We start from the raw sequence: 24,053 nt of genomic DNA, 5'->3' as shown, positions 1-24,053 counted from the left end.
ATTAATAACTCTCAGGTTTCACAGGCCAAGGCTTGAGTTGAGTTCATGGTAAAGTGCTCATGTTTGCAGTTTCCCCAGAAACTTTACTATTAGGTAGTAACATGTGATTGTCTATCCTTTGGCCCTCACAGCAACCTGAATAGATTTAGCTTAAAACTGATGCTACATCCAATTAGACTTTGAGTTCTGGTGCCATGAGAAGTGGGGCAGGGGAACAAGGCCTCCATCCAATTCATCTTTCTAATGTTCCAAAGCTTATCCTAGAGTCTGATGAAGAATAGATGTTCAGTTATCAGTTGATGGATAAATGGATACATAGATGAATGGAAGGGTGTATAGATGAACAGACAGCTGGGTGGAAAGGTAAAAGTTAAATGAGTGAATATGCTAAGAGTTTGAGCCACGAAGCAGAGGAAATAAATGTTCCAAGTATCAACTCAGGGTCTCTTAGGTGCCTGTGAAAAAGAAGGTGAAGCATGCCCAGTTCCCTCTGGACTGAGAACTGGCAGGAGCAAACCTTAGATCAAGAGGGGTTAATGGGCTTCTTGCTGCATTATTAAGGCTTAATTTCTTGTTTATTAAGAGAATGTTCTGTTTAGAGTTGCTTTCCCCCTTGGGCATTCCTGCAAATTGCCTCTTCACCCCACATAGGTCTTTCCTGAGTATTTCTGTTCTCCAGGAGACTTGGCCTCACTCTCTGCAGCACCTTGTCTCAGAGGTGAAGAAAATGGGACTCTCAAAGGGAATGAGGAAGAGTGGGAGCTGATCCTGTTATCTTTCGAGTCAATAGGATATTTTGTTCCCAGATAGAGGATGAGGTGTCTGGATTTTAGACCTCTGGGACATAACTCTCCCTTTCCTTCAGAGCCCCTGTGATTTTATTCTTAGCCTTCCTCTTAGTCAAGGGGACCTCTCCCAAAACGCAGGCAGGAAAATAATGAATACACACATAAACAGAAAAGATGAGCCTTCATGTATAAAAAGACATCCATGCAACACACATTCATATGCATGTGCCATCTCACATTCACACACACATATATCCATGTTGCAACCATATATATGTGAGCAATGTACACACATGTGTGCAATGTGTATGAATACATGCTCATGTATAAATTAACTCACATCTAAGCAGGAATAGGCTTGGTGCACATCGTCTATACATGTAGGCATTTGTGCACATCTGTTCACACAGATGTACTTTCATGCATGCATAGTAATACATGCAAATTTAATTACACGTGTCACATAGGCACCCAGTCTCCAAGGTGGTTCCATCAGCCCAAGACATGGTCATCAGGGGAACTAAGAAAAATTCCTACCCCTGTTTTCTTGTGTGTCCTTCCAGACGCACAGTTTTTCCCTTTACCATCCTTCATAAGAGTATTCACATGTTGTGTTTTATGAGTTTAATAGATTTCACCAAAAATCTGAAGATCCCATGGAAATCTCTTATTTGTTGGCCCTCCTATCAGCTCTACTTCTCCATTCTCATAGCCTTTTCTTCCTCTCCCCTCTCCCTAAAGAGCCAAACAAACACATGTATTTGTCTCATAGGTGACAGGTTAAGAAACATCTTTTAGTATTTGATTATGCCCTTGTGAACTTACCTGACATGTCAAAGAGTTAATAAAGCTCAATGAATACAGTGGTCTTAGAAAAAAATTATAGTGAATAAAATTGTTTGCACCTCCTTGTTTATAGATAAAGAAATTGATATTCAGACAGAAAAGTAAATTTCTCAGTATCTCCCACTCATCTAGTGAGTAGCAGAATTGGGCCTTAATCTGGATTTGCAAGTTTCTTAGCCCCATTAAGTACTAACAATAATAGTAAGAACAAGAATAGTAACGTAGCAACAGTTAAGTGTCAGACAGTGTGCTAAGCACTTTCAATTGATCATTTTATTTAATTTTTGCAATATGTATGAAGGACTATTATTGTAACTACTTACAAAAGAGGAAACTGAGACTTCGAGGACTGAATTACTTGCCAAGGTGACTGTAACGGTTAATAATGTCAACTTGAATGGATAGAAGGATGCAAAGTATTGTTTCTGGGTGTGTCCGTGAGGGTGTTGCCAAAGGAGATTAACATTTGAGTCAGTGGGCTGGGAAAGGCAGGCTCACCCTCAATCTGGGTGGGCACCATCTAATCAGCTGCCAGTGTGGCTAGAGTAAAAGCAGACAGAATATGAAAAGACTAGACTGACTTAGCCTGCCAGCCTACATCTTTTCGCCATGCTAGATGCCTCCTGTCCTTGAGTTCTCCAGCTTTGGGACTCGGACCGGCTTCCTTGCTCCTCAGCTTGCAGACGGCCTATTGTGGGACCTTGTGATCATGTGAGTCAATACTCCTTAATAAAATCCCTTTTATCCATACATCTACCCTATTAGTTCTGTCCCTCTGGATAACCCTGACTAATACAGTGACCCTAAGCTGGTGAACAGCAGGAGCCAGGACTGGAAGCCAGGGGATCAAAGTCCAGAGCCTGCCCTTTCATTCCCTGCAATCTCCCTCCTCCCTTCTCTCACATTGCAGAGGAGGCTCTTAAAAAATATGTTTTCCATAAGTGAATGAATGAAGTGATGATGTAAGAAAAGCTTCACATCATTTCTGGCACACAGTGTTCCATCAACAGTAAATCTCTTTGCCTTCCCTCTCTCTACTCCTCCACACTGAGGGCTGAGGGAACATTTAGGGCCTGCTGTCCAACACTAGATCTCCATCCAAAGCTTTGCATATTTTAAAATGTTGTGTTGTAAAAACAGGGGAGGAACAAGGCTCTGTGAATAACTCACCACCTCGCCTTACAGAAATTAAAAATATATTTCATTGAGGAAGAAAGATCTTAGTTTCTTGGGTTTCCAGGAACTCAGACGAGAGCACAGTTTTTAATGGAAGAACTGAATTGGTCCCAATGCTTTTTTTTTTCCCCAAGTAAAATGGGAGGCGAGAGATGTCCAAAGAAAAGGGCTCAGGTAATGCTATACTTAATGTAGAAATGAATTCATTTTCACTTTACAACAGAATAAAATTTACCCTAATGATTTAATATTCAAAGTCCTACTTAATATCTAACTGGCAACAGACAACTAAGACATGCTGGTTGGCTGGCTGTTGGAGTGGGTATTGGGTTGGTGGGCAAGTGAGTTGCTTAAAGAGATGACTAGGCTTTGTGAATGGAAAACATTCAGTTAATACCTTAGCTTTATCACTTACTGGCAAAACTTCTCCTGGGTCTCAGCTTCTTTATTTTTAAAATGGAGGTAATGTGGCTTCACATGCAGTTTCGAGGGCTAAAGACAATGTACAATGTCTGCTATATGGCAAATAACTGGTTGTGTCTTGTCGGTGAGGGTGTTTCCAAAGGAGATTAACATTTGAGTCAGTGGACTAGGAAAGGCAGGCCCACCCTTCATCTGGGTGGGCACCATCTAATCAGCTGCCAGCATGGCTAGAATAAAAGCAGACAGAATGTGAAAAGACTGGACCAGCTTAGCCTCCCAGTCTCCATCTTTTCCCAGTGCTGGATGCTTCCTGTCCTTGCACACTGGGCTCCAAGTTCTTTAGCTTTGGAACTCAGACTGGCTTAGTGGATAATATCATTCTAAGAATAAGTAAATTTACCTAACCAATCTCCCCACCACATTCCCCACATTATCACATTATGAATTGGGTCTTCCTCAAATTGTGCACAGTATGCTGAGCCTAGAAAGCTCTGCCGCCTCCCTTTACTTAATCAGCTCCTGGTGAGCAAAACTGTCACTTCCTCCAGGAAGTCTACTGACCAGTCCAGTTGGTAGTGCTCAACACTCCTCTGAAGGAGAAGACCCCCTGTTATCATTATACCTCAGTCTACCGTGCCTGTATCAATACGCCAATCTCTCTTAGCGGGGCATGGGCCATACCTAAATGCAGCTGGCAGCTTTGAGAGTAAGTTGCACAGTGATCTATCACTAAAGGGGCTTTCTCAAAGTTCAGTGAACCCAGTCACTGTGGCAAAACTGGTGCCTAAGGGATTGCTCATAATATGAAATGATCCTTTCAGGCAAGACCCACATGAATCTGAAGGTACTAGTCTGTACCATTTTCCATTCATTGTCTTTGCATTTATTTCCTCTCCTTTATCCAGCCCTCTTACCCTTGCTCACTCAAACACTGACTGGCCTGGATAGGGAGGGATGGGTAAGGCTGAGCAGGATGGAACAATTAGTCTGCTTTCCTCTAAAACCTACTCTAAGCCCATAAGAGATACAAACGATAGCCTGTTTGTAAAATGATAACCTCGAGTTATCAGTCTCCAAAGTAGACTTAAAAAACAAAGCAGATTCCTTAGACAATACCTGAAATTTAATTATTTTCCCAGATTAGACCAAAGGAACTGAGACAATGATCAGATTAGGCATTTCTAACAAATGGAGCCAATTCCAAGGGTAAGCCATATTTTCAGAAAATTTAGTAAACTCACAAATTACACTGTCCTATAGAACTGAATCATCTCCTCCTAGGATATGATCACAACCGCCAAGACCATTTGGCTTATCTGGGTGTGTATACTTTTGTTTGATGTCTAATGGTAGAAAGGCTAAGAAGTCTTTGCTGTCAAGACATCCCACTCTCCCTTCCATCCCAGACCCAAAGTCATGACAAGGCTCTGGCCCAGTGGCTGCTGACCTACCTCCCAATGTGGCTGAGATGAGCAGGTGGGTGCCGTACTTTTTGATGATGGTATCGATGAACTGCTGAGTGGTGGGTCTCCTGCCAAGCAGGCGGATGCTCCTTTGAAACTCCGGCATGAGGGGCACTGGATGGCGGACCAGATCTCTCCTCTCGATGGCTGTGTTCCTCACCTTCCAACGGGCAAACTCCCTGGGCAGGAGAAATGAGCAACACTCCTCAACTTACCACCACTGCCCTCAAGCCAAAGTCCACCCAACCATCCATCCAGGCATCTCTCCTTAAGTGGGAAAGTACCTACAATTTTAATATGTATCCAGTGATGCTTTGATCTGGAGTTTCCAATCATCTTCAACCAACAAATATTTATTGAGTACTATTCTCATCACCGGAATATTGAACCAGATAGACAACATCCTTGCCCTCAAGTTGCTTACAGAGCACCAGGGAGACAAATATCAGGAGTTACTTTTATTAGCGGATAGGTAGAGAAATGAGGAAAAAGAAAAGATAATAAAAATAATAATCTGATGATATGGATAATGATGATATACTGATAAAAATTTTCATGGTATTTTACAGTCCCCAAGAAAATCATGTCTAAGCTCTCATATAATAATCACGCTGGCCCTGTTCCAGGGGATTATTATCCATTTCTGATACCTACCACAAGACCGAGTCCTCCATTGTCCTCTAGTTGCTTGTCCATCTCTCTCACTAGACTGTAAATGACACCACAAGAATAGAATCTTCTTAGGCACTCCCTAACCCAGCCCTGTAAATAGCTCAGTGCCTGTTACATGCCAGGATTCATGATAATGCCAGATGGAGAAATGAATAAGCAAATGGAAATCAGGAGGGAGGGAGAGAGGGAGGGAGGGAGGGAGGGAGGGAGGGAAGGAAGGAAGGAAGAAGGAAGGAGGGAAAGAGGGGAAGGGGGAAGGAAGGAAGGAAAGAAAGAAAGAAAGAAAGAAAGAAAGAAAGAAAGAAAGAAAGAAAGAAAGAAGGAAACACGGAAGTTTATATAACAGTAGATGGGATCTAAGGCACAAAGCAACCTGAGGCCTGTTCTAAGATAATCCAAAAATCAAATACTGAGCCCAGAGCTCACTTTACTCCAAAATGTTAACATGTATTCATTGAGCACCTAGTACTTGAAAGCAATTAAGCTATGTTCCAAAGACCATGTGGGAGAATTTCCATTTTTGCCTTCTCTAATAACAAAGTATCTCAAGACCAAACAGCACCAAATTTGGAAGCCGAAGTCTCACTCTGCCTCTTGCCAGTTATGTGTTGTGATCTTGTCCCCTCTCTAGACCTACATTTCTTCATCTATAAAATTCAATTAATGGCATCTATTTGCTACTGCTGATGCAGGAATTACATGAAACATACAGTGCAAAATACCTTTGGAAACTTCAAGGTGATGATTTAATGTGAAACATTGTTTTATAACTTTATTTTCTCACAAGTTCCCCGACATGTACACGTAAATCATTAAAAGTTCACATACAGTGAACTTGGAGCATGAAAACTGAGTACAGGTGAAAACTTAAAGGGACGCAGTTGAGGTTGCTTTTGCTCAGTAACACTCGCAGTTCCTACCAAAGATTGAGCTCCCCAAGAATGACCAGCTCTCCAACCTGCCTGAGTTACATTCTTTCGGTCCTTGAGGAAAACAGACTAGACAAGAGGGCTGTAAGGTCAGCGGAGATAAACGATGGGAACCAGAGTTTAATGAAAAGGTCTCTCTCTCCTGCCACAAGATGGGAGAGATGAATGAGGAAAGGGACACGGGGCAAGAAGAAACAGAACGGTGGGGGGATGTCCGGCCGGAATGTGCCCCGGTAATTTAGCGGTGGTGTCTGACCCCTGATTCACAGAAAACTGAGTCCAAAAAAAGCTTTCACATTAGCATATGTTTCCAGGATTCAGAGCTCATGGTCTGTGCCTGTTGAATAAATCTCTTTCCATAATTCATGACATAGTTCAAATTTGAAGTTGACTGAGTACCTTGTACATTGTTGTAGGTACTTAAGTCAATCAACTGCACTCAATGAACCCGCAAGATACCTACTAAGGGCAACATATGATGTCCATAGAAGGGGGATGCACATGTCACAGTCCCTGTCCTTAAGAAGCTCACAGTCTGGAAGACTTTTCAGTTTATTATAAATCAAGGACTACAGGACGCAGGAGGAGGAACCTGAACTTCTCGGGCCTCTAGGGAACGCTTCAGAGAGGAGGTCAGGTTTGAACTATAGTTTTTAAGTGTGCAGGGAATTTAGGTCAATGCAGTGTGGTTAAAAACAAAAATGGCCGGAATGGTAGTGCACGCCTGTAGTCCCAGCCGCTCAGGTGGCCAAGGCAGGAGGATCACTTGAACTCAGGAGTTTGAAACCAGCCTGAGCAAAATAGTGAGACCTTGTCTCTAAAAGTAAGAGACACAAACACAACAACAACAAAAACACAACCACGGGGAGGAAAAGTCAGGAGCAGTGAGCAGGGATACAGAGTATGTTATGGGAATGGGCAGAATTAAACAGGACGAGTATAAAAAAGAGGGTGTCAGAGGCAACAAGAAGGAACAAGTAGCTGATGGGATGTGGAGAGCAGGGGAAGAACTTGACAGGCAGCTGAGACAAATGCTACAGGTGTGACAGGCAGCTTGCAGCTTGAGTCCTAATGACCTCGGGCCCAGGGACTTGTTTCTAATTAATAGAATATGAAAGTGATGGAGTGTCATTTTCATGATTCAGTTACAAGATTTTTCGATGTCTATTTTGTGTGCTCTCTCTGTCTCTGGTTCTCTAAGTCCCTCTATGTCTCTCTCTGTCTCTTTTTCTGTCCCACTCACTGGCTCTCTGTTCCTTTCTCTTTCTCACATTGGCTCTCCTGCTCTCTCCATCACTGCATCCGTCTTTCCCCTCTCCCTTGCTGCCATGCTGTGAGATGCTCTATAGAGACACACACACGGGAAGGAGCCGAGGGAATCCTTTGGCCAACAGCTTCCGAGGAAATGAGGCCTCGCAAGGAACTGACTGTAACCATGGGCGTAAACAAGGAAACAGAACCTTCCCAAGCCAGTCTTGAGATGACTGCAGCCTGATAAGAAACCCAGATACAGGGTGTCCAGATTCCTGACTCACAGAAACTGTGAGATAATATTGTTTTAAGTCACTATGTTGTGAGGTAATTTGCTAACCAGCAATTGATCAACACATAGCAAAGAGAAATGCCAAATATCTCTGAGGAAAAGAGTATTTCCTCTTCAGCTAATCCAAGAAATTTATAAAATTATATATACATATAATTATGAGGTTATATATATGCATATAAATACACTCATATCAGTATATAGAAATATATATATAGATACACATATGTGTGTGTATATGTGTATATATATCAGTTTTATTCATGACTTACTGTCTTGGGTTGCTTTTCTTCATATGAACATGCCCGTATTCCTTAAAATTAATATTTATTTACACACAGAGAGGTTAAGTAACTTGTTAAAGGTCATGTAGCTAATGGGTGGTAGAACTGAGTGTAGAAAACTGGCATCCTGACTCTTAAATCACCCTTTTAATGTAATATTGAGAGGCAGACTATAAGCATAGTGGAACCAGTACCAATACAGAAGAATAATGCCATCACCACCACCAAATTACAAGGCACGACTCGATTCCTTTTTTTGAAACAGCCTCACAGTCTGTGATGTTCACCAGCAATAGACCAGGACCTGCCATCTGTGTTGCTTCCTGGAAAAGAAACTCAGAAAGAAGCCAATGCCAGGTACCCAGTTCATCCCTCACTGGGTGGACATAAGGCTTAAGTGAGGGATGTATGTGACCTGCTGAGCACAGAGTCAGGCACTGGGGAAAGCTTAGTAACTGAGGATGTTACCCTAAAGCACCAACCACCTGCTCAGCACCACGGATAGAGTTTCTCATGCCAAGGAATTGGTCCATTGAGGGAAGAGGGACAAATGGTTATTTAGGGAAGGTATTAAACTATAATGTACCATATAGAGGTTCCTCCAAAAACTTAAAATAGGACTACCATATGATTCAGCAATTCCACTACTAGGAATATACCCAAAAGAAAGGAAATGTATATTAAAGAGATTTTCACAGCACTATTTACAACAGGCAAAATGTGGAATCAACCTAAGTGCCCATCAATGGATGACTGGATAAAGAAAATGTGGTATACATACACAATGGAATATCAGTCAGCCATAAAAGAGAATAAAATCCTGTCATTTGCAGCAGTATGGACGGAATTGGAGGCCATTATGTCAAGTGAAATAGTCCAAGCACAGAAAGACAAATATCACATATCCCACTCATTTGTGGGAAATGCAAAATGGATGTCATGAAGATAGAGAGTGAAATGATGGTTACCAGAGACTGAGAAGAATAGGGAGGAACAAAGGGAAAAACAAAACAATATAAATGCATTTATTACCACAGAAATGAACATTTAAAAATGGTAAAGAACAATGAGCTCCGTGTAAAAAAATGGAGGTGAATGAGAGGAGATAGGACAGTTAGAAAGTGTGTCTGTGTGCACGTATAATATATAAATGATAAGAACTAAAGGCAGAGAGCTTGTCAGGGACCACAGGATGAATGACTATATGTCAAACTATGTTACTACATCTCAGTCTATAAACTCTGTTCTCACTGGCCAACAATCCAGGTTAAAAGCATTTTGAGGATGGGTTTATGTGGCTCTGTAACCATTACAGCCATGTTGGAGCAAAGACTGTAATAATCGCAGGATTCTGTGATTTTTACACTCTTTACCAAAATACACTTAAGTAAAAGGACTCAATAGCACCTAGATCTATTCAGAGGTAGACTTAAGCAACATTGGAGATGAAAAGGTTGATTACATATTCAAAATTTGAACATTTACCCTTTTTCCAGCTCTAAAGATACCACAGTAAACAAAACTAATGAAAGTCTTGCTCTCAAGGGGCATACATGCTGGTGACAGTGGAAAGATAACAAAGAAACAAAAATGTAAGGTGTCAGGGGAGATAAGTGTTACAAAGACAAATAAATCACGGGGAGAAGGCTGGGATGTCCAGAAGTCGGTGAGGCTGTCACTTGTTATAGGTCTTCAGAAAAGGCCTTCCTGATCTGATGACATTTGAGGAGACACCTGAGGGAAATGAGAGCGAGATCATAAGGCCACATGGTGCAATAATGTTCTAGGAAAAAGTAACAGCAAACGCAAAGGTCCTGGAGTGGAAATGTGTTTGCCACATTTGGGGAACATCAAAAGGCAGGCCTAGATGAGTCAAGGGGTGATATGGGAAGAAAAATAAGATCAAAAGATGGAGTAGGGTGAACCTAGATCTCAAAAGGCTTTGTCAGCCTTAGTAAAACTTTTAAAAATATTCTAAGTAACATGAAAAGTCAAAAGAAGGTTTCAAGTCTACCCAATCCGATTTATGCTCTAAAGGAAGGGTAGGCAAACATTTTCTATAAAGGTCCAGGTAGTAAATATTTTAGACTTTTCAGCCACAAGGTACTTGCTGCAACCACTCAACTGTGTCCTTGTAGAGTGAAATAGTCATAGACAATACAGCTGAGTGTGGATGTGCTCCAATAAAACTTTATTTACAAAAGCAAGTGCCAGGCTATATTTGACCCACGGGTAATATGTCCTAAGAGCTTCACTCTTACTCCATTCATAGAAGTCATCAAATCCAACTCATACAATCCACTGATGGGAAAATTGAATGTCAAAAAGATGAAGTTATTTGCTCAAGATCCCACAGCAAATGACCGGGAAGGATCAAATCAGAGCCTAGGGTTCATGACTTCAAGTGCAGTATCCTTTCCACTGCAACATGCCATCTTAAAAAAACAAAGTAAAAGAAAATACATAAAAGAAAGCAAGACTTGCTTGCCATGTTATCTAACTGCTTTGCTGGCCCAGGAACAATTTCATGTCAGTTCTCAGGGAATAGAACACAACATAAAATATGTCTTTCCTTCTGAGTGCACAGAACAAGCAAATTCCCCTTGGAGGAGAAGGCAGAACTCACAATGGCATAGGATCTGCAGAATATGCTTATGCCCAATTAAGCATCCCAGCAGGGTGGGCAAACCAATTAGACTGAGATTAAAAAAGGATCCTGGATGGAAGTCATGGGGTGTCTGCAGCAAGGCCCATCCCACTAGGGGAGCTGGAGGTGGGAGGGCAGATGATGACAGGGCCTGGGGACAGATGAAGACTGCAGCCAGGGTTGCTAGATTTAAGATGAGGCTGGAGGGAAAATTTTAAGTCCAAATGTTTCTTTTAGAGCAAAACGTTGCCTGTATAGGAATCCTCCTTCATCCTCTTCGTTAGTCCTCTGCTTTCCTGCATATATGCACACAGATACACATACATATGCCCAGTGACACATTGCACAGAAGAAGGAGACATAATTACGAGACAGGAAGGAGAGGGCCAAGTGGGGTGGCTCACACCTGTAATCCCCGCACTTTGGGAAGCTGAGGCGGGTGGATTGCCTGAGCTCAAGAGTTCAAGACCAGCCTGGGTAACACAGTAAAACCCTGTGTCTACTACAAATACAAAAGAAAATTAGCTGGGTGTTAGTGGCATACACCTGTAGTCCCAGCTACTTGGGAGGCTGAGGTAGGAGAATTGCTTGAGCCTGGGAGGCAGAGGCTGCAGTGAGCTGGGATCACACCACTGCACTCCAGCCTGGGCAACAGAGCAAGACTTTGACAATAAATAAAATAAAATAAAATCTAGACAGGAAGTAGAACTGGCTCTGTGCTCTTGGGAAGGTGTATCCGTTCCTGAATATCTGTGTCTTCACCTGTGACATAAATTGGTGGAATTGGATCATCTTTAACCCCTGTATCCTCCATCCTAGGCTCTAGGGGTAAAAATGTGAGTTATGATTCTACCATCTATTGGTTAATACTTTGTAAAATGTAAATAGTAGTACCTTACAAAGATAGACTTAGGATTATTCATACACTATTCATACAATAAATCAACTCCATGAAACCATCAATCAAATTAAAGTTATTATCAATATTATCCTTGTTATGATTACATGAGAAGCTACATTGGAAAGTTGGGTGATCGTGGATAGATTGGTGGGGGAAAAGGGAAAGGACACAATCATGTTATTTTAAAATTACTAGTAGATAAACTTTAGGGAAAGGTGGGATCTGATTCTTGTGGAGTATACTGAAAGTAGCAAGGGTGAATTTAAGAAATAGACCAATAGTTTATAAACTCCATCTAAGTCTATTTTTTCACATATGTGATGAGGACTAAAAGCATCTCCTCAAATTGTGCTGGGAGAGTTAAATGAAATAATAGACAACTTCTTTACAGTTGGCAACAGGGTATGAACAAATGTTAGCTGCTGTTGGCATTAGCATTATTTTTTTACAACTATTTGTACAGGACACACTTACGATGTTTCTATTGCTTAAAAGGTTCTATTTTAGTTTCTTCATCTGTAAAATGGGGGTGGGGAGTGACAATTTCTGCCTCTTAGAGTTGTAAGGGGAATGCCTCCAGCAGTTTTGTGTCTTTAGGGAGCACTGGATAAATGTGTTTCCTCTAATGTTTCCTCCTATTATGAGACAGGAAGGAGAGAAATAATCCTAAGCCTATCAAGCTCCCTCCTAATGACCTCTGAATAAGTGAAGTGTTCTTTTACTCTTTGCTGGCATGTTTCATGACTTCTTCGTTTACATGAATCTGATCTCAGATGTAGCTGGCGGTTACTTTAAAAAACATACACATCTTACAGGCTTTAAAATATACATAAAATAAGAAAAATAAAAGAGAGAATAGAAAATAAAGTTTGGGTTAAAATAAAAAATGAAGTTTGGAAAGTTAATTCTATGAAGTCGTGAACACTTGATGTAAGTGAACTGTAAGTGTCTCTGAGCTTCTTTGCAGCTAAAGGAAAAAGGGTAATGATAGCCAAAAGCCATACAGTCAGAAAGACAGCAGAGTAGTTGCTCAAAGTTGTTTGAGAAATAGATTCCCTGGATGCTACAATAAGACACAAACATTTCCCGTGGTTTCCCATAAAGAGATCAATATAGTTGACTCTGGTGGGTGATGTTCTCAACAGTATTCCTGTGAGTTTTATGGGCTCAAGGTAGCCTACTGCATACAATAAAGCACTATTCATACAATAAAGCAACTCCACGAGAGACAAACATATTACTAAATATAGAGCTTTCTGATGGTCTGGCTTAATCCAATAATACATTTTGGAATACTGTAATGACACTGTACCCCGAATAAGTGTTTGTTGAAAGCATGATTGATCACAGTGATGGGATGTTTGCATTTGTTTATTACTGGGTGGCTTATCCCATTGGTCGCGTTAACTAATCATTTGGAAATGGATAAAGAGAAGCTTCTGAGTATCGGGGCGATAGACAAGAACTCTGGGACAGCTTCTGTTATTGTTAGCAGCAAATTATCCCCAGAGAGGAACAAGGGGAATCACAGAGGAGAAGAGTGAGATGAAATCATTGAGCTGAGAGAGGTAAGAGGGCATTTCTCTTGCCTGCTGCTCCCAGCCGCTCCCCACACAATCCTCAGCCAGCTCAGGAAAAGGTGAACCCAAGGGCATAGGTGAGGCAGAAATGATGCATCTCAACGAGAGGGTGTCAGCTCCAAATCCCCTGCCTGCCTTCATGCCCCAGAACACAACTGGCAAGGCAGCCGAGAAACAGCCGCATCCATGCAGATCTCGCAGAGCATTTTGGCCCCAGAGGGGTGAAGTGAGGAAAAGCAGAAAAAGAAGACGGAGGAGAAAAGAACTATCTCTGAATATGTAATTATGAATAGTATTATTTTAATTACAAGTAAACATATCAACTTAACTTCAGAGAATAAAGTAATCCTTGCTTACAATGTGTACAGAGGTTTATTTTCCAAAGGTGTTCACTTAGGTAATGACGTTTTTACTCTAATGCCAGCCCCATAGCAGTTCTGAAGGCTCTTATGGGGCTAAAGTCAGAGCAATGGGGGGAAATAATCTAAGGGGAGAGCACTGTAAGGGCACTGTGTTTCTCATTGCATAGAAACTTGAGAGGGAAAAATAGAAACATGACAAGCACACTCGGAATGGCTCAACTTTTATATAAATGGACCATTTCCAGAAAAGCAAGTGGGATTCTTCCTGAAGCACCGTTATTGAGTGCAGGGGGTCACAATGGTGGTTATGAGAATTAATCATGGGAAAGAAGCTTAGAATGCACTTGTTTTATTTTACTTCAAAGGGCCCAGTGTTTCCTGAGACATACTCCATGCACCAGAACTGCTCACTTCCTTGTCATACCAGTCCTAAACATCAGGATAGACGGGCGTTAGGTGCTCACGGCCATCACTGTCATTTCACAGATGAGAAAACTGAGGCCCATACAGAGAAAGGGATTTTCTAAGGCCACAGCACCACTGGTGGCAAGTGGGGCTAGGAAATATGTTCCTCATCTTAGATTCAGTGTTCTCAACGCGGATCCACTGTCTTAGTCCATTTTCTTGACTTTGTGGAGTCTGTAGTGCACTTGGTCCTTTACAAATCTGTCACCACATACATTATTCTCCCAATAACCTGGAAGATAGAGAGTATCACCATCCCCATCACAAGTGGAGAAAACTGAGGCCCAGGGCAGTAAAGGCTGCTTGGAAAATCTGCACCAGAGCTGGGACAGAAACTCAGATTCTGTGGTTCTCAATCTGGCTTCTTCTCTGTTTCTTCCTATTCTCTATTCCCCTGTCCCTTCTGGTGTCCCCATGTGAACAGGGGAAGTCACTGACTCTCCCAACCCACCTTACCAGGAGTCCCTGCAATGCCCTACAGAAAAGCAAAATAAAGGACATCGAGGAAAGCAAATGCTCATTCCATTGAGCACCTGGAAAGAGGGTGCAAAACAGGTCTTTTCCCAAAGACATTCTGGCACTGTGGGATGAGCACAGACTGTATGGTCAGACTGGTCTGGCTCTGAATCCTACAATAAACCCACTCATTAGCCGAGAGAACATTTGCAAATCCCTCAGCATCTCTGAGCTTCTTTGTCAGTGCAATAGGAATATTAGTATTTACCTTGCAGCATTGCTGGAAGGATTAAATGTAATGAATGCAATTAATCTGGCAGTAGTAGCTACTCAATAAATGTTAGCTACGTATCCTTCGGCAAGGCGTTCCAAAAGGAGAGTTTGTTTTGTAACACATAACTTTTAATGGATATTTTAAATGATCTTAATATGCCTATGGGCTCCAGAGATTACACAAACTGCATATAAATAAAATATTTAAAATTCTGTTGACTCAATTTGTCTCTTCGTTTATTTCCAAAGCATCTATTGTGGAAGCATGACTCATAACTAAATATAGATTAATAAAACTTTGGAATGGCAATTATTTTCCAATTATCATAAATCCTATTAAACATTGCAATTATGTGAATTTTTTTCTTTCAGATCACAAAATTTGAAAGCTCCAAGGAACCACAAAGAGTGTCTTTGTCATTGCCTTAAATTTGAGATGGAAACACAGGGACTCTGAGAGAGGAAATAATTCTCTCAAAGACACACAGCTGTCAGCACGAGAGCTGGTTTTAAATCCAGGTCTTGCACACCAGGTCTCTGCTTAATTCCCTCTGCCACAGTGCATTGTTTAAGAAGAAAAATGAACAATTTTTTTCCCGGCAAGTAATACTGCATTTAATTGCCAATTTCTTTCTTGTTAAGATATTTTAGGATTAGTGAGCATGCTGCCATCTCTGAGCCACCCCCAATACACATTATCAGCTAGACCTTTCGTCTTTTTCCTGTAAAGAAATATTCCCTGTCCCTGTTTTAAACTGGTTAAGAAATATATTTTTCTTCTGCTAATTCATTCAGTTATATTAATTGAATGTCTGGCGCTATATCAAGAACCAGGAACCTAAAACCACACTTAACCAAAATGCACTAAAATCATTAAAGATTAACTCACAAGGCATCAAACTACGGGCCAAAGATGAAATGTGTCCCACTGTCTGTTTTGCAAATAAATTTTGACTGGAAAACTATCCCAATCATCTATTTATGTGCTGTATATTCTGTGGCTTCTCTTGTACTACAGTGGCAGAGTTGAGTAGCTGCAACAGAGACCAGAAGTCCCACAAAGTCTAAAATCTTTACTATCTGACTCTTTTTTTTTTTTTTTTCTTGAGACAGAGTCTTGCTCTGTTGCCAGGCGCCAGGCTGGAGTGCAGTGGCGACATCTTGGCTCACTGTAACCTCTGCCTCCCTGGTTCAAGCAATTCTCCTGCCTCAGCCTCCCGAGTAGCTGGGACCACAAGTGCGTGCCACCACGCCCAGCTAATTTTTGTATTTTTTAGTAGAGATGGGGTTTCACCATGGTCTCAATCTCTTGACCTTGTCATCCGCCCGCCTCAGCCTCCCAAAGTGCTGGGAGTACAGGTGTGAGCCACCATGCCCGGCCTACCTAACTCTTTTTAGAAAGTTTGCTGATCCTATTTTAACTCATTGACCTGGACATCAAGTAATATATTTTACAGAAATAATCAAGGATGATCAAAGATTTATATATTATACTACCACTGACAGAGATAGATAGATCAGTAATTTCTTTGTTTTGCTTTGACAGAAGTATTCTCTTGCTCCCAGCATGTTTGAAAATGACTGGGCTGAAGCAAATTAGAAAACAGAGATGTTTTCCCAGATAGCCTTCTTGGAGAACTTTTAAACCTGAATAACACACTCATTATTTAAATATACATCAGAAGAAACTGTTAAAAACTGTCCAGATCACATCTGAGGTAAGAAAATAAATGTTTTAAGTGGAGTTTATGATTTTATGATTAAACAAGGTAATTGATTTAGTACAATCAATGATAATAGAAAAATGATAGGCATAGCGGGGGATGTATAAATATTCTTAGAGATACTTGATTTGATCACCAAAGCACCATAAGAAGAAGGAAGACATCCCCAATTTTCCTAGTTGGTAGGATCTGATGAGTTGTGAATGTCATGGAAACATGGCTCTGAGAGGTAAAATTGGAATGACTAGGAATAATTGACAGCAATTATTAAATAATAATTAAATTTATTCTAAAATTCTCAAAATTACACTCAATAAAGCAAGTCGTTGCTGACTGTTAGAACTGACCACAATAGAACAAGCTGCTCTGGGAAGCAGAGAGTCCCTGTTTCTGAAGAAACTGAAGCAGAGTTTGCATAACTGATTGACAGAGAAGTTTATGGGAGGGATTCAAAATCCAACAGGTGGTTGGAAAGTGTTATTGTTGTCCTTAACTTATTAGGAAATGCTATGAATTTCAGAGAAGTAAAAACGTATATGGAATATTAGGAACTGTCTTCTGGATACCCAGGTGAATTGGACACGTTTCATTCAAAAATTAGTTATTGCTGTGGCCACAGACATGTGTCAGTCTCATATAGGCATCAAGATGATAAATAAGTAATCGTAGGGATTGCCTACTTAGGGTTTTTCAGCTCTGAGTTAGTTGGACAGTGCTCCAAAACACACTGAGAAATGCCAGTTTCCTGTTTTACCCCAGAGCTACCCCCAAAGTCTGAATTTTAATTCTGTTCATTCTTCTAAACCACACAAAAATAAATGTTTCTCTCCACCAAATTGTCTTCGGTCCCTCTTTCTTCATGTCTCCACACATGACTACCATTCTTCTTGAGCATAAAGGTATTTGATGGCCATATCTTACAAAAGCTACTGCCGACAACCAACATGATACCTCTGCAAGCGCACGTGCTATTTTCCAGAGGGAAGAATAGTACTCTTTCTTTTCTATTTTCTTTTCTTTCTTTTTTTCCTTTCCTTTCCTTTCTTCCTCCCTTCATTCCTTTCCTTTCCCATTCTTTCCTTCTTCCCTTCCTTCCTCCCTCCCTTCTTCCCTCTCCCTCCCTCTCTTCCTTCCTTTCCCTTCCCCTTCCTTCCTTCCTCCCTTTCCCACTTCCTTCCTTCCTTTTTCCTCCTCTTTTCTCTTTCCCTCTCCTCTCTCTCCCTTCTCCTTCTCTTCCTCTCTCTCTCACTTTATCTCTCTCTCCCTCCTGCACGTACTTACTGCCTAAACCCCTAGTAGACTCAGAGATAAACAAAATCTCTTTTCCCATATTGGACATGTTTGATTTTCCAGATCCATATGCTTAAGCATAAATAAATGTTGGTCACCTATTTACGGGCCAGGCACTTTGTATGAATACTCACAAGCACGCTGGGAGCTGGTTGTGATTATTTTCATTTTATAGATGAAGAAACTCAGGCTCGAAGACTCCGGGTTTAACTATCTCTATGACACTATGAGCATGCCAGATGTGCTTTAGGATTGCTTTCAACCCAAGATTATCTCTAGCAAGCTAATTGCCCAGTATGAGCCTCAAGTCTATGAATTTATACAAATTGTTCTTAAACTGCATCATATTTCTTACTTCCTGTATTTTCAGCAAGATTCTGCCAATATATTGTCCTCCTTGAAAGCTGAGGCCAGGCACGATGGCTCAAACCTGTAATTTCAGCACTTTGGGAGGCCAAGGTGGGCAGATCAGGAGGTCAGGAGTTCGAGATCAGCCTGGCCAATATGGTGAAACCTCATGTCTACTAAAAATACAAAAAAAAAAAAAAAATAGCCAGATATGGTGGCAGACACCTATAATCCCAGCTACTTGGGAGGCTGAGGTAGGAGAATCGCTTGAACTCAGGAGGTGGAGGTTGCAGCGAGCCAAGATAGTGCCATTGCACTCTAGCCTGGGCAACAGAGAGAGACTCTGACTAAAAAATAAAATAAAAGCTGAAATTGAACCTGGAAGAACCAACACTGGACTGTGGGCACAGGCATAGTAAGTCAGCCCTCTACTCTAACATAAGCTGGACAACCTTAGACAAGTAATGATTCCTCTTTGAGTTTCACTTTACTCATCTGTAAAATGAATAGTTGGACTGAATTAGTGGCCTTCATGCTTTTACTTAGACTTGAAACATTTGACTTATTAATATACTCTTTCAAATAATTTTGGGGGAAGATTTTGTCTCTCTGTTAGGTGCTAGGACTACAGGAGTAAACGCGATACACAAAGACTACATTTTGCTGGAGGAAGTACAAATACTAACATTCCAATCAATATTTTGCAAAATAAGTAAATCTCACATAAGTAGAACTTCTCAGGGGATTGGGATGCAGTAGACCCCTGTCTCTCCTCTCACTATCCTACCCTTCAGGCCAGGGGGCACAATTTGAAAACTATCAAACACAGATTCCATCTGTGTTACTTTGACATGAGGTCAGCCACCTGCATCAGACTTTGGTGAGAATCCATGTTAGAACACACAGACAAGAGCTTAGTCAAAACTTAGCAGGCCAGAGTCTTTGCCTCTGCCTTTTTAACAAGCTCCCAAGTGACTCTTCTATGGAGTGGAACCAAGAACTTCAGGTCTGAAGTGCTTCTGAGGTCTCCTCTACTTTGGACAATCTTCTCTGCATTCTCACCTGATAAACTCCTTCTCAAAGTACTGGGCCTGGGCCTGGAGGTCACTTCTACAGGGCACTTTAATTGACTCCCCCAACTAGCTCAGGCTCAGCCTCCCCAGACCAGCTGGCAATGATTTTACTGTCCTCACTCTCCACCAGACGGTAACCTCCATTGGGCAGGAACGGTATCTACTTTCCTCAGCTCTCAATACATTGCCTGGAACTTATAAAATACCCAGTAAACAATTCTTAAATGAATGAAGGCAGTGCAAACAGGCTTATGAATGGATCTTCTCTCTTTCCAACACTAAGAAACTCATGTTCTTAGGCACTTCCCGCAATCAGATTGTTTCACTGCCAATACGGAGCCCTTGGAATCTGGCAAGTTACCTTAGGACTCTGTTTCCAAATTGCCTAAGTCTTCATTGACTTCCTGTTTCTATTTATTACTTCACCCTGTTTCATGCGTAGTTAGAGGTGGCAATTAAATCCTCAGAAGTGAGGAATTTTGGAATTAATCCTTAACACCTTAGTGCATTCATTTTTTTCCCCCTTTCCAGTCAGCAGCATGTCTGGTAAGACCAGAGAGCTTCAGGAAAGAAGTCTTAATGGGATTAAATAAAACCAGGTTCTTTGCCAAGATACACAGAAGTACAAATGCCACCTACCCGGTCGCCCTGCTTCTACCTTGACAACCTTACAATTCTTCTTAAATATGACAGCCAGAATTATCTTCTCAAAGTGTGAGTTGGCTCATGCCACCTCCTCCACCTTTTTGGGAAGCAGTCAATGAACCCCACTGTCTAGAAGACAAATAGGAAACTCTCTCGATTTATATTCGAGATGCCTTATGTTCAAATTCCCAGCTCCTTCCTCATTGCCCTGTCCTCATCCCAGTCACTTTATGCTGCTCTGTGAAACTATTCACAATTAGCCTTGCCCACATTCACCTTTTCCTTACATTTATATGAACTTTCAGAAACTAGCCACTATCTAAAATGTAGCCCCGATATCTTAACACTGACTAGGACACCATCAGTCCTGTCTCCTTTTTTTGTTTTGTTTTCTTTGTATGTTCCATCCAAGTGTACAAACACACTCTAACTTCCAAGTTGTCTCACTTACATGCAGTTTTCTGGACTGGAAAAACTCATTCCCTACTCTCTCAGCTTCATGCTTACTCACCAACATCATCTTGCACTTCCTCAAAGTATGTATCACCCTGAACTAAAATTGCCCACTAACTTCTCTCTGTCACTGCTACAGGATGTGTTCTGTATGAGAATGGGAAAGGGTTAGCTTGTTTGGGATATTCTTAACATCTCTCTCAGGACTTGCATATAGTCAGTCTTCAAGGCCAGGCATGGTGGCTCACCCTCGTAAACCCAGAACTTCGGGAGGCCACGCGGGGTGCGGGGGGATCACTTGAGGTCAGCAGTTTGAGACCAGCCTGGTCAATATGGCAAATCCCAGTCTCTACTAAAAACAAATTTTAACAAATTAGCTGGGTGTGGTGGGGGGGTGGGGGGCACATGTAATCCTAGCTACTCAGGAAGCTGAGGTGGAAGAATTGCTTGAACCCAGGAGGTGAAGGTTGCAGTGAGCCGAGATTGTGCCATTACACTCCAGCCTGGGCAACAGGGCGAGACTCCATCTCAATTACAAAAAAAAAAAAAAATCAGTCCTCAAATTATCGAGGAAAGAATAGCCATGTCTCTCTCAAACTCAGTTGACTCAATGACTTCCTATTCATTCTTTCAATCAGTACTTTTTTTTTTTTTTTAACTTTTTAGCTTTTATTTTAGGTTCAAGGGTACATGCGCAGGTTTGTTTATATAGGCAAATTGTGTGTCATGAGGGTTTGGTGTACAGATTATTTTGCCACCCAGATGATAAGCATACTAGTACCCCACAGGTAGTTTTTCAATCCTCACGCTGCTCCCTCCCTACCTCCTCCTTCAGGTAGAGCCCAGTGTCTGTTGTTCCCTTCTTTTCAACCAGTATTTTTTGAGCTGTGTTTCTGAGACTCTTCTAAATGCAGGCTATCAGACAGTGAAAAGGATAGGCAAACTTGTTCTTTTTGAATATACCTTCTAGTGAGAGAACCAGATGATGAACATGTCAATGCAGATATAATGAAATGCCAGACATGATAAGTCCTATGGTAAAAATAGAGCAAGTTCAGGGGACGGACAGTGGCAGGGGAGAGTGGTCCCGTGTTCCTCAAGGAGGAGAAATACAACCAGAGACCTGAAGGAGGTAATGGAGACTTAGAGGCAGCAATCTGTTCCAGGCAAAGGGAGGAGCAATTGTAACATGTCCCATACTGTGAGTGAACTTACAATGTTTAAAAAATGACAAGAAGGCTAGTTTGCAGAGGCAAAGAGAGGGAGCAGAAGCCACGTAAAGGAGGTCCTCATAGGCCACGATGAGGACTTTATTGTTATTATCATATATTGACAAATTATACGATACAAATTATAGGACAGAACGTGAAGTTATGATTATTTAATACAATGTGAAATGCTCAAATCAAGCTAATGAACATACCCCAAACCTCAAATATTTAACTTTCTTTTTGTGATAAGAACATTTTAAATTTACTCCCTTAGCAGTATTAAAATGTACGGTACTCAACCATGAATGATATTCACCACATTGTGAAACAAATCTCAACATTTAAGCCTTAGATCTAACTGAAGTTTTGCATCCTTTGCCCATCATCTCATTTCTCCTACCCTCGGCCTCTGGGAACCACCATTCAACTCTCCGCTTCTATAAGTTCCATTGTTCTAGCTTCCACATATAAGTGAAAATATGCAATATTCATCATCCTGTGCCTGGCTTATTTCACTTAGCATAATGTTCTCCAGTTCCATCCACATTGTTGCAAATGAAAGAATCTCTTTCTTTTTTAAGGCTGAATGGGAGGACTTCAGATTTTATATTAAGTGAGATAAAAAGCCACTAGAGAGGTTGGACACAAGTGCCAGGATCTGAGTTGGGTTTCAGAAACATCACTCTGGCTGCTGTGTAGAGAAGACCCGAAGGCCGGGGAGGACAGAATCAGAAGCGGGAATGCCACTAGGTGGTCACTGCAGTGATCTAGATAAAAGCAGGGAGTGGCCTGGATGAAGGCCTTAAGTAGATACACCAGAAATGCATTTTCTTCTCTTTTGTTTTTCATTGACACATAATAATTGTGCATATTTATGGGGTACAGTATAATGTTTCTAAGGAGAGTTTATAGGATGTGCTGCTGTGGGATATGAAAGAAAAAGAATCATGGTTACTACTTGCTCGGGGTTCAAATATCTGTATCAACAGTGATGCCGTTCAATGAAAATGGAAACATTAGTAGAGCAGTACATTTGAAAAAAGCAGCCAAGAATCTAGACTTTGACATGACACATTTAAGAAGGCTCTTAAAGGCCGGATGCAGTGACTCATGCCTGTAATTCCAGAACTTTGGGAGACCGAGGTGGGTGGATCACCTGAAATCAGGAGTTTGAGACCTGCCTGGTCAACATAGTGAAACCCTGTCTTTACTGAAAATACAAAAATTAAGCCAGGCACAGTGGCTGACCTGGCGCGGTGACTCATGCCTGTAATCCCAACACTTTGGGTGGCCAAAGCAAGTGGATCACCTGAGGTCAGGAGTTCGAGACCAGCCTGACCAACATGGAGAAACCCCATCTCTACGAAAAATACAAAATTAGCCAGGTGTGGTGTGGCATGCCTGTAATCCCAGCTACTCGGGAGGCTGAGTCAGGAGAATTCCCTGAACCTGGGAGGCCCAGGTTGCAGTGAGCCAAGATCCTGCCATGGCACTCCAGACTGGGCAACAAGAGTGAAACTCCATCTCAAAAAAAAAAAAAAAAGGAAGGCTTTTAAATAGCTGGAAATATAGGTCTGGAGTTTAGAGGATTTGTCTAGGTTGACGACATAATGTGGATTGTCAGAATAAAATCAATAACACTAGGAGAACAGAGGAGAACATGAAACCATAGGCATAGATAGAGAAGAGGCCCAAGGACTGAGAGCCTGGGTGCACCAGTATCTAGAGACTGAAAAGAGAACAATCCAGCAATGACACTGAGAAGGCTATCCTGGTGAACAAAGATGAATGAGAGAGAAGTTGAGTAAAGAAAGTGTTCAGTTAGGTCAGGCGCAGTGGCTCACACCTGTAATCCCAGGATTTTGGGAGGCCAAGGTGAGCAGATCACCTGAGGTCAGCAGTTCGAGACCAGCCTGGCCAACATGGTGAAACGCCGTCTCTACTAAAAAAAACAAAAATTAGCAGGGTGTGGTGGCACATGCCTGTAATCCCAGCTACTCAGGAGGCTGAAGCAGGAGAATCACTTGAACCCTGGAGGCGGAGGTTGCAGTGAGCCAAGATTGCATCACTGCACTCCAGCCTGGGCAACAGAGTATACCCTGTCTCAAAATAGATAGATAGATAGATAGATAGATAGATAGATAGATAGATAGATAGATAGATAGACAGACAGACAAAAGTGATTCAGTTTGCATAAAATCGAAACTCTCTGCTATAGTTGATATGGACTGGCCTCTGTTTATTTCTTCAACTTGACCCTCTACCATCTTCCACTAACTGATCTCCACCCAAAGTAGTCTTTTTCAGTCCTCAAAGAGGCAGGATTGGGTTGGCCCTCATACTTTGGTAGCCTGCAGGGAACACACAGCACTAAGATCTGCCTTGCACCATGAACGCTCAAGGCAACCAGCTTAGAGAAGCAGTCTTTGGCCACCAAAGTTAAACTAGACATCATCCTATTACCTAATTTTTACTTATCTACCACAATTGTGTCACTGCCT

The 24,053-nt window shown here is 41.6% G+C and overlaps 1 protein-coding gene across 2 annotated transcripts in view; it reads right to left on the bottom strand.

The window, feature by feature from the left end:
* Positions 1-24,053, bottom strand: part of BRINP1 (BMP/retinoic acid inducible neural specific 1) — a 201,788-nt gene that overhangs the window by 76,465 nt on the left and 101,270 nt on the right. For both annotated transcript variants that reach the window (XM_012458252.2, XM_064378504.1), the window contains exon 3: positions 4,685-4,875. In XM_012458252.2, coding sequence (XP_012313675.1) covers positions 4,685-4,875 — 191 coding nt within the window. The remainder of the gene's footprint in view (positions 1-4,684; positions 4,876-24,053) is intronic.

The sequence above is a fragment of the Aotus nancymaae genome, unplaced genomic scaffold (genome assembly GCF_030222135.1).
Source record: "Aotus nancymaae isolate 86718 unplaced genomic scaffold, 86718_ANA_hifiasm-v0.15.2.pri h1tg000003l, whole genome shotgun sequence".
Classification (NCBI taxonomy): domain Eukaryota; kingdom Metazoa; phylum Chordata; class Mammalia; order Primates; family Aotidae; genus Aotus; species Aotus nancymaae.
Note: the sequence above shows the minus strand (reverse complement) of the source record. Positions and strands in the feature narration are given on the sequence as shown.